Here is a 12,237-nt window from a genome sequence, read left to right as displayed (position 1 = left end):
AATGGTATAGGGAGAGACTAGTGGAGGAGGGATCATTTTCATCGTTTGTTTGCACTCGGGTTGCGCTCTGAAAATAGCGATCTACAAACACACTCTGCGACGTGTTGTGAGATTGTAGATCTGCTATTTTCAGCATGCAACCAAGTGCAGAATCAGCCATCGCAACGCCACCAATGACAATTGACAAAAACCAACTTTGGTTGACTATAATCATATGATATTTAGTCAGCTAAAACTAGATTAACACTAAAACATTTCATGTGACTAAAATATGTCTAAAACTAAATGAAGTTTTATTCCAAAGACTATAGACTGCTGTCAAAATCAACACTGATCGGTGAGGACGTCACCAGTTCATCGGTAAGACGACACTTCCACACGGATGTTGTAAACGAGACACCACCCAGGATACTGTTGGCAGATAACAACACCACGAGTTGACACACACACACACACACACACACACACGTGCACGGAAGAGCACGCACGTGCGCACACACACACACACACACACACACACACACACACACACACACACACACACACACACACACACACACAATAAGTATGGTATTTAAGTCAATTTTATGTACTTTTACTTTACTGTACTTTTATTTATACTGTACATTACATCTCAGAGGCAAATGCTGAACTTTTTATTCTTCTACAATTATTTTACAGCTTTAGTTACTATTCATACCAAACATACATTAACGGATACATTATAGCGCAAATGCTTTTGTACACTTTTTACTTTATTTATTATTATTATTATTATTATTATTTAAAAATTGTGGTTTTGCATTTGGACGCATTACTTCACATTGTGAACCCTGTCCATGTTCTTTCTTTTAAAATAAAATAAAACAAAGAAATCCTCTGGACAATGAAAGCATCAGCCAGTTTGAGAAGGCCGCCTGGCTGCACTGATGCACTTTGTGAAAGCCATAATTGAATGTACACGGGGCGTGCATTCAGTCATGGCTTTATGTCAGGCCTATGCGGGGAAATAAAGAGCCCTGAACTGGAACATTTATTTTCTTCTACAGCTTTTACTGCTAGAATGCCGTTCAATTTCACCATAGGCCTATTTTGTATGAGGAGGACTCTCTGTCACACCCACCCACCCACTCACCCACATGCGTTGTAGCGAACACGTGTGCACGCTTACTTGCTTGCTTACTTACACACACACACACACACACACACACACACTGCACACACACAGATGTCCTTGCATCTTTAGATGTGAACAGGGTGGTATAGGAGGCGTGCCTATATATTTCATTCTTTAACCACTTGGACCCTGACATTGCTATTATTGAGGCAACTTTCGATCAATAAGCTATTTGATCTGCAAGCTTACATTCGATCTACAAGGTCACAACGCGTGCCACTGCAACGCGTTGTGAGCAGCAGGCCCGGATTAACAATGGAACTGGAAGGTACTGGAGCTAAAGCTCCAGGGCCCGCAGCATGCGAGACAACGGGGACCCCAGGTAGTGCTTTTGGTCGTCCCATCAGTTTCTTAACCACTTGGTGACTCAAAAATAGCTGATCCAGCGTCGGGGAGCAGCCTTATAACTCTATGGGAGCAGCGGTGATAGTGCTGGCGGTGAGCTGAATGCAAAAAAGATTTTGTTACGCGCACGCAAATCACATGCATGGGGCCTTTTGATTTGGTGTGGGGTTGATTCGGCACTGTGTGAGCTTGTAGATCGGCTATATCTTCGGTGAAGAGATTTGTTGTAGAGGGGGAAAAAGCACGGACCAAGTACCGAGCAGACCCCGGTCAAGCTGATCTATAAGCTGTGAGCTTGTAGATCGCCAGAAGAAAGGTGGTCCAAGTACAGTTCCCAAGGTCCAGTTTACTCATTCTAGAGAGTTTAAGTGGGGAAGTATAAGTTTACAGAGGGTTTAAGTGGTGAAGTATTAGTTAGTTTACTACATTCAAACACATTTCCTGCCGGCATGTTTTCGGGCACCTACTGTAGGTTTAAGTGGAAGTATCAGTTTACTACAGTAAGTATTGAGGGTTTAGATTGGACCCCTGATACGGTTAACGCTGATCCAGGGTAGCAGCAGCATGCGTACTGCAACAACAACCCCTGAACTGCAAACAATAACATTTAGCGATGCCTCAATTTTCATAGCTGTGCTATTTGTTATTCTGGAGGTTGCCGTCATATTTTACTGCGTAAAAAAAGCATCTTTGAACGCTGAGTGAGTGAGTGAGTTATCCATCCCGGCAGGCCTCAGCGTCGTGTCCTTGAAGCTAATGTACCTCGCCAGTGCCGCGATGTGTGATGGACTGATTTAGCGACGCCCCCGTAGCTTCTCCGTCGCCCCGCGAGTCATTCATCAGACGGCGCTCTGGCGCTCTCTCACACAGAGGTGACAGTGGAGGGAAAAAAAGTACTTTTTAGTAAAAAAGTAGCAATTTAGGAATACTCCGTTACGTCCGTAAACGTCTGGAATTCAAAATGTAATTGAGTAAAAGTACAAGAGTATTCGCATCAAAATGTACTTAAGGTACCAAAAGTAAAAGTACTCATTATGCTGAATGTTCCCTTTCAAGTTTTCAAATGTAATACACATATTTTGAAAATTGCAGATCTACAAGCTCACAATGCGTCGCATCGCGACACATTGTGAGCTTGTAGATTGGCTATTTTCAAATGTCCGAAAGCGTATATAGGGATGAAGTATGTTTTGTAATTATAATCAAAATCTACAGTAACAAGTAACTAAAGTACAATATTTGCCTTTGAGATGTAGTTGGAAAATGTTGGAAATTGGAAATACTAAAGTAAAGTTGAAATACTAAATACTACAACTAAATACTAAATTGTACTTAAGTACCGTATTTAAGTAAATGCACTTAGTTACTTTACACTACTGTCTGCCGGGAGGCTCCTCTGCGAGCGCTGCCGCTGAGGCAAAGCGCTTCACGCGTCAAATCGAGTCAGGTCCACTTTAGCAACTTCAAGATCTTCAGCTTCAGGATGACATATGAGACTGAAAGGTTTGTGTACATGTGACGGTGTGGACGGTCCTGTTCATCACAATGTGAGACTGAAAGGTTTGTGTACATGTGACGGTGTGGACGGTCCTGTTCATCACAATGTGAGACTGAAAGGTTTGTGTACATGTGACGGTGTGGACGGTCCTGTTCATCACAATGTGAGACTGAGATGTGTGTACGTGATGTGACAGTGAGGACGGTCCTATTTATTTAGGACCACCTTTGGCTCACCTTTCTATAAATATATGGTACGGTGAGGTCACTTCTATTTCTAAACAAGAGCTATACAAGCTGCTTTGCAGTGAAGCATTAGAACAGGAGAAACAATACACATTCAAAATGCCACAGACTACACAAACAACACATTATAAATTAAAACAATGTGCTATAAGATCATCAAATGAGGGGGGGGGGGGGGGAGTGCACGGTGGCACAGTCAGCAGTGCTGTCGCCTCACAGCTAGAAGGTCCTGGGTTCGATTCCCACTGGGGACGCCGTGGGCACAGCCTGGGGGCGTGCTCACTCCCCCACGCCATAGAATGAAGCATGAGTTCAGTCCGCCGTCCCCCCCCAGGTTGGCAGAGGCAGTGTAGTTCCCAAGATCACATTAGATAATTGACACTGGGTGAAAAAATGGAGTGCAAAATTGTGGGGTAAAGTAAAAAAAAAAAAAGTAGGCGTTCCATAGAGTGATAGAATTGACTAGAATACAAATGAAAGAATATATTTGTGTTTCTTGGATGCGCACCAAGCTCCTGAGTGCCAATTAACACTTGTGACAGTTATATGCCTTGACTAGAACACCTTTGGGCGGTTGGATATTTAACTACATAAAGCCTAGAGTCATTATTTTATTTAATGAGTACATTGTGCAAAATGGGCGGGCGAACATTCAGTGAACATTGTACACCTGGCAAGCTTACAATGCATCGCACGCTACTTAACACTCTGCATTTTGCCTTCTTGGGGTATTATTGGATGCTGGCTTTAACCTCCTTGAACTCAAATCATGTCCCCGGGAGTCTTTCTCATTAGGCATCAGTTGTGTGTGTGTGTGTGTGTGTGTGTGTGTGTGTGTGTGTGTGTGTGTGTGTGTGCGTGTGCGTGTGCGTGTCGTGCGTGCGGCCTGGTTGTCACTCTGTGTTGCTTCACCACTCTAATTGACAGATGATGTGTTTGGATGACGGATGTTGTTTCGATCTCGCTGGCGTGTCACATGCTTGAGTCTGCTGTATTCCTCGACATGATCAATGACTCACTGCTAAGCTTTACTGGCTTACGTGTTTACAGGAATGCTATAGGAAGCATATGTGTGAAAACGGAGCCAAGGACACACTGGCACATGTAGATGTTTATATAATCTCGCGTAGCCAGACAACTATTCCAACACTCTCCGAATGCTATATAGAGGAACTACACCTCCCGGAAATCATTTCCGTTCACGAAAATATATTTTAAAATATCTTTATCGAAGAGGAGAAGGGAAAAGCCGAAAGGAAAAGATGAAGCTCTTGTCTTCACTATGTACAAGGCGAGGTTTAGACACTGTCATACAACCATGTATCAAACTGGGCATTGATTCATAAAAGAGAAAGAATAGAAGAAAGATTATATATGGAAATTCGATATGGCGCATACCAGTTACACACCTACAGCAAGCATCTGTGAATTAACTTCACCGTCTGTGTATGAAGTGGAAAACTGAGGGGATGTAATTGTGCTTCTGCAGAAAGACAGAAAGAGCTTGACTTACTGGAGACTACAGTACTTTGTTAGATGATCAACAGAAAGGAGCTTATTATTAGATCTCGTTCAGATGTAGTTGTCATACAGTCTTAAATAGGCCTTTTTTATAGCTACAGTAAAGTATTAGGAATGAAACTTTCACTAATTGTGTGTTCATCTGTTTGTGTTTTGGGCAATTTGCACTGCACATCGGTTTTGCGAAAATGTAATGACCTCAAGATTGGAGCTGCCCCATTTCTATTGCATAAATGCTACCAATTTTTGTTGCATTGTTGTTGCTTTAAAGATGGAGTGCCGTGTTTTTATTGATATGATATTGTGATGTCACTATATCACTGTCATTTTAATTGGGCCTTTTGACCTGGGCCTCGATTGGGCCTTTTGAGATACCAAAAATACACAGGGAAGATATATTTCAATATTCTAACCACACAGGTCTATTAGAGTAATGTTAACTCCATAGACACATACAAAATTAATTTACAAGAGGTCTATATATGTAGAGAATATAGAAGAATTGTTATTTTAATCAAAGTCTGCCTGTTATCTCTCCTATGGTACCACATCAATACAACAGACAAAATACTCCAACGACCAACTAAATATTATACTAATGTTATACTATTATACTAAATGTCATCAAAAGGTGGTCCGTGACTCAAATGCCGAATATATAATGAGCCTTGATAAGAAAACGGTTGAAAACCACAGTTATAGTGGGCTGGAGTGGATACTAGATAGTTTTCTTCTGCACAAATGTACTTGTTCTTGTCTGCTTGCATAGAGACCTAATTATGCACATGGACCCAGGAGTAAAGCCTGTAGGTTAGAGCTAAAAGTAATCTTGCCCAATGCTTTTTACTCCCTCTAGAGGATCAGACTGGAACTGCCCCCCCCAAGTTCTGTATAAGTTGGGCTTTCAATGCCAGCTGGCAGCAATGTTTGGGGGAAATGCATATACTGTACACAACAGTACATAACATGCTCTTGACCAAATGGCCATAAAGACAAGTGAACGTTTTCCACATTGCTAAAAGACACCATTAGGATGGGAGAGATCAGTTCACTTTGTATTACATCCAATTACCTCCGTCTGCTCTATACTACCACAGCCCAGTGGTTCTCATCTCCACTCCTCAGGGAGCCACTGGGCCGCTGCTGCTTTTCATTCTAGACACTTAATAAGGTACCAATTTAGACCTGGGTAAAGTTCCCCAGGGTACCGCGCGGCGCCCATTAAGAACTGTATATACATTAATGATGAAATCTTATGTACTCTTCCTTTTTTGTTTTCTATAGGCAATGGATGAGTCTGAGGCGTGTTCGCTGCCAGGAGGCCTGGCCAGTGTCAAGAAGCAGTTTGAGAGCCAGGAGTTCTCCTCCTCCTCGTCCACGTCCCAGAGCACCGTCACCCACGTCCAGCAGAGATCTATGCAGGTACAGTACAGTGGCAGTGTCTCTGTCTGAACCCATCTTAACCACAGTGACATGGCCCACAGGTCATCAACATGTCCACTCCACGCGGACACATGTGTCTGTGGCAAAGACCTTTATGGTCCAGCAGACTCCAGCTTGTTTGATTTTCTTTTTTTTTAACACACCATTATAATGTTCTTATTTTGATCACAAGGCCCAATTACTGAATGTGAAGTCTCCAGGTTTTCTTCAGAATTATCGCAACCGCAGGTTGCATTTACTCTGACATCGTACATTTTGTGTATCACGTACCTCCGCTGCACGTCGTGTCTCACCAGGTAACCTGAGACCTCTTGTGGCTTAATGCTCTATTTGTGATCATTGTGATACCACAGGCTGTTGAAGTGAAATGTAGAGAGAATGGATTCAGAAAGGCACTGGTAGTAACTGGTAGAGTGTGGGGAGTTCAGCCTTCAAAGCAGACACAACCCCCCTCCCTCCCCGATATGAGCTATACTACGTCTCACATTCTTTTACATGTAAAAGTATCAATACTGCAATATAAATATACTCTCTTAAAGCCCAAACCACACCAAAGGGTCAAGACGGAGACGAGACGGTTTTAGTGTTCGTCCCAGCTGTGTGATATGTCCTGTTGCACGTCGACCCAAGTCGTCCCAAGTGATTCAACTGATTCAATTCAATGGCCCAAAACCACACCAAAGGGTCACCATGCAACTCCTCGCAACTGTTTGGAGTTGCGAGGAGTTGCATGGCGACCCTTTGGTGTGATTTGGGCTTTACAAGTAAAAGACCAAAATGTACTTTAGTCAAAGTACTGGCATCAAACATGTACCAAAAGTCAAAGTAAGTACTCATTATTCAGAATGTCCCGTTTCAAGTTTTTTCAAATGGAATGTGATGCATTGTGAGCTTGTAGATCTGCTATTTTCAAATGGCCAAAATGTATATAGGGCTTGAAGCGGTTAATGTTAATAATAATCCAAATATACAAAGTAACTAAATCTGTCAAATAATTGTAGTGGAGTAAAAGTACAATATTTGCCTCTGAGATGTAGTGGCGTAGAAGTAAAAAAAAAAAAACTATTGGAAATTGGAATTTCTCAAGTAAAGTACAAATAACAAAAAATAAAATTGTACTAAAGTACTGTACTTAAGTAAATGTACTTAGTTACTTAACACCACTGGTCACGGATGGCTGATGGGTGGGCTAAAGGCAGCGCTGTGGTCTCTCGCCAGACCTGGGCTCACCACCGCCATGACACTCACCCCATCTGCTCGCTCAGGCGAGAGGCAGAATGGGTTCATTGAGCATGGCGTGCGAGGGTCTTTTCTGAATGCCTTTGCATTTGGGATGAAGGATAAAGGAATGTCTGTCTTTTTTTCCTTTTCTTTTTTGGTTTTATAGTGTGCCACTTCTCAATGCGCGGACACTTCCAACCTGCACACTCAGCTCAACGCAACGTTTATTTCTCTCCATCACTTCTCATAATCTATTGCTATTTCTGTCCAATAGTGCTCTGTCACCTCAGTGGAACTACAGCTACAGTTCTCTCTTGTCTGTCTCTGTCTCTCTCTCTTTCTCAGAAGAAGAAGAAGCTCAAGAACAGAGACAATCACACTGGAAAAACATGGATCTGTCACAGATGTATTATTTGGACTACACTTAGACTCCAAAATAAAAACAATAACACACTCTTTCTCTAGATGAAGGCAGCTTCACGGCGGAGAAGGTGTGTGTGTGTGTGTGTGTGTGTGTGTGTGTGTGTGTGTGTGTGTGTGTGTGTGTGTACGTGCACGTATGTGCACGTGCGGGTGTGTGACTGTGTGTGTGCGTGCGTGCAGCCGTGCACATGCATATGTGTGTGTGTGTGTGTGTGTGACACGCAGGGATCATTTCTAAGCAGTGCTTTATATGTGACAGGAAGTGTCCAGCAGCTCCTCAGAGGTCACGGTGAGAAGCAGAGAGGTCATCCCTCCCTCAGCCAACACCCTCCTTCATGATCAAACAGAGGTACAGACACCCATGGCCGCCGCGTCCCGCCGTCCGTCTGCGTCCCTAGCTCCGACCGTGCCATTTGAGTTTTACTGATTGAAATCAAATGGGGGGGAGCTCCATGCAGTACCGCTGGCATAAAAACGCTAATTTAATTATCCTTTCATCTTTTCAAAGGTGTCTCATCATCAGCAAAAGGAAGTGGCCACCAGTTATGGAAACCATTACAATGAAACAGGTGGGGCGCAATGTTCAATTCTCTACCTTTTTATCACACAATATACAATAAGCATTAAGAGTCCCAGTCTTGGAAAAAAGTACTCAATTGCTAAAGTAAAAGTATCAATACTGCAATGTAGAACTACACCGTTAACTAAGTAGAAGTCCGGAATTCAGAATTTACTTGAGTACAAAAGTATTGGCTACTTAAAGTACGAAAAGTAGAACGTAGTATTTATGCAGAATGTCTCATTACAGGTTTTCAAATCATACTATAATTCAGTCAATGTCCGTCTGTGTGTGTGTGTGTCTGTGTGTGTGTCTGTCTGTGTGTCAGAAACAGTGCATTATCTCATCATTGCCTGCACCAATCACTCCCACTTTTCACACAGGCATTGACCATATGAATATGGAGGTCTTTTTTCGATTTGACACATTAATGATTAATAATGAATTTATTAGTGAATTAAAACGCACCCGGGCGCAGTACCCCCCCATGGCTACAAGAGGGGGGCAAATATCTCACAACGGGTAATGGCTAGTATATACAAATATTTAGAAAATAGCAGATCTACAAGCTCACAATGCATCACATTGTGAACTTATTTTCAAATGGCCAAAGAATATTATTATATAGGGCTGAAGTGGTTAATGCATGTTTTGTAATCATAATCCAAATCTACAAAGTAACTAGTAACTATAAAGCTGTCAAATAAATAGTGGAGTACAAATACAATATTTACCTAGATGTAGTGGAGTAGAAGTAAAAATATTGGAAATTGAAAATATTCAAGTAAAGTGCAAATATCTCAAAACTGTATTTTGTACAGTACTTATGTAAATGTAGTTAGTTACGTTCCACCACTGGTAATTTGCACTTTCTTTTCCATTTCACTAGCTGCTGTACATTGGGTCCAGTATACAGTACGCATAAAGAGTCCTATGTAGGCTATAATATAAGCGTAGGGAATGAATTGACAGCACCAGTGATTCTGCTTTTCAGTGCATAGCAGTGAGTCTAATCAGGGATAACTGAGGAAGCTACAATATTGGAGAGTGGAAATTGGGCAATCACAGCTGCATGGTTTTTGGAAAATGAAAACTACTCAGCTTTTTAATGAAATGATTGTATTTCCCTTTCCAATCCCCCCTGAGCTTCCCTTTACTGTGAATGGCTTAACCCATTAAGACCTTGAACGTACTTTAGCTTTTGAAAAATGGCAGATATACCAGCTCATAGCGCCCTATGTCCTTGTAGATCTGCTAGTTTTGAAAAATAATGGAAATGTGTGCAATTCTCTTAAGAATATATTCTTTCACAGCAAATATTTTCAACTCATATCTTTGCTTCTGGGGCTCCCTAAAACAAAATAGTTTGAGATGGGGGTCTGACTCTGCGGCCAAATACATGTCATTCTGGGGGTCCTGGACATGAAAAGGTTTGAGAACCACTGGCATAGAAACATAGAAAACTGATCTAGAAGACATTTGTATAATCTGCAGGTCTCCGGTCTTAATGACTTAATGAGGCAGTCTTGGTCTTCTTTGTGTTTAATTTAGTCACAGTCATCGGCGGAGGAGAGGACCCACCAAAGGTTTCCATGCAGGCGTTGAAGCAACAGTACGAGAAAAGCGTGGAGGAGGCGGCACCAAGCAAGCAAATTAAGGTAATGAATGTTTGTCTGTTTATCCAAGTGGAAGATATTATGGTGATTTCATTAAGTTGAGATGAGGCCGCATCAGAATCATCAAAGCCTGGAAATTGGGCGCGCTAGGAAGTGGCCGTGCATAAATTTGGAATTGGATGAAAGGCCCTATAGACGAGGGTGTGTGTGAGGTTTTTCATGAATTAAATAAAAAGGAAATTGTGACTAAATCCTCCTTTAGACACACGTCGGGCTATTGCCGTAATCTCACATATTCCAGGCTCTGCTAATACTTACTGTAGGCTATGAATATTAACCGGCCTCTCGTGTTTATGTTTTGAGAGAGACTTGTTTCCGTCCACTGACCAAACTATGAGTTATGTTTAAGGTGGATTCCTCTTTCCTTCTTTCCGTCATCAGTCACTCTGCTCATATTCGATATTTTTCTAAACTCTATTCAACCCTTTTCTATGCTGTACGTTATCTAACTGCAACACAACTTTCCTTGCCCTCTCTCCTTTTCACAACGCTGCTCGTGAATCTACTCTAGATTGACGTGGATTACAGCCAGTTTCAGTGGGAGCCTGTTAACCAGTCGTCCAAAGGTTCCTCCACCATGACCAGCCATGAAACCTCGTCCACTGTCAAAACTGCCACTGCCTCTTCATCGGCTGTGGTGTCGGCAGCAGCCGCCTGTGAGACTGGGGTGCACTTCCCTCCCCCGCCCACAGACTTACTGCCGGTGCCACAGGAGGTTCCCACAGAGTGCTGTGTCTCTACCCAGCCGACCGACTCAGCCTCTCAGCAGAAACACACCATCGACAAGGAGCAGTACTTCAAACAGAGGAGCATGGCCGAGCTCAAGCGGCTCTACAAGCACATCCACCCGGACGTCCGCAAAAACCTGGAAACTGACTTCTTGAGCCAGGTCACGGAGGGGGAACGGGCTCACTTTGAGAGTGAGGAGGCCGTCGGGAGGGATGTGCAACAAGCGTGCTACGTGTTTGAGAACGAGGGAAGCGGTGGCATGAGCCCCGACCGGTGCCTGAGCCCTGACAGAGAGTACCTGGAGTGGGACGAGATCCTGAAAGGGGAAGTGCAGTCCATGCGCTGGATGTTTGAAAACAAACCGCTGGATAGCATTAAGGATGAGATTCCGGATGAGGATGAGGTGGGGAACATCGCCCAGCAGGAAATCATTGCTGGCAAAGATGTCCGATACACGGCGTGGATGTTCGAGACTCAGCCTATGGACGTTCTGGGCACAGAGACTGCCGATTCCACGGAGCAGACAGGAAAACAGGCGGAGCTCGCCAGGGGAGACGTCCGCACAGCCACCTGGCTGTTTGAGACGCAGCCGCTCGACTATCTGAACAAGATCTACCAAGAGGATGAGCAGACACAGGAAATCATCGTGGCGAAAGACATCACAGGGGGCGACGTTAAAACGGCCCGGTACCTGTTTGAAACCCAGCATCTGGATTCCCTCGGCAAAATGGAAACCATCGAAGAGAGCCACTTCCTGAACCTGAAATCAGAGCTGGAGGAGATCAAAGGGGAGGTGAAGATGACCACCCGCATGTTCGAGACGCAGCCCATGTGCGTCATCCGAGGAGATTCGGGGGAGATGCTGGAAATCACCACCATCCGCCGGGAGGAGACCGAGAAAGGGGACGTGAAGACTTCGCGCTGGATGTTCGAGACGCAGCCTCTGGACATGATCAGCAAAGATCCATCCCAGGTGAAGCTGATCTGTGGAGTGTCCATGGAGGATGACGCCAAAGGGGGCGTGAACAAGGGCAGGTGGCTCTTTGAAACCAAGACCCTGGATACCATCAACCAGGAGGAATGGGAAAACACCAGGAGGCAGAAGGAAGAAGTGATCGGAGCTGACGTCCGGAGGCACTGTCTTGTTTTTGAGACCCAACCAATGGACACATTGAAAGACAACACCAATGCCAGGCCTTTGCCCTCTGCAGAGGTCGTCGGTGGTGACGTGCGGTCTGCGAAGCACCTGTTTGAAACCGTGCCCATGGAAAACCTGAAGGATCTAGCTGAGGTAGGGAAGCTTCAAAAGACAGTTGCTTCCGAAGAGGAAAAGGGCGACGTGAGGCATCAAAAATGGGTGTTTGAAAGCCAGCCGCTTGAAAACATAAGGGACGAGGAAA

General features: G+C 43.8%; 1 protein-coding gene across 1 annotated transcript in view; it reads left to right on the top strand.

Moving 5' to 3' along the window:
* Window positions 1-12,237, top strand: part of LOC308311337 (uncharacterized protein) — a 71,902-nt gene that overhangs the window by 49,271 nt on the left and 10,394 nt on the right. The window contains 5 exon segments of the mRNA XM_080758019.1: window positions 6,071-6,208; window positions 8,133-8,222; window positions 8,382-8,442; window positions 9,984-10,090; window positions 10,620-12,236. Coding sequence (XP_080614145.1) covers window positions 6,071-6,208; window positions 8,133-8,222; window positions 8,382-8,442; window positions 9,984-10,090; window positions 10,620-12,236 — 2,013 coding nt within the window.

The sequence above is a fragment of the Protomyctophum bolini genome (assembly GCF_963924005.1).
Source record: "Protomyctophum bolini genome assembly, chromosome: 24".
NCBI lineage: Eukaryota > Metazoa > Chordata > Actinopteri > Myctophiformes > Myctophidae > Protomyctophum > Protomyctophum bolini.
Note: the sequence above shows the minus strand (reverse complement) of the source record. Positions and strands in the feature narration are given on the sequence as shown.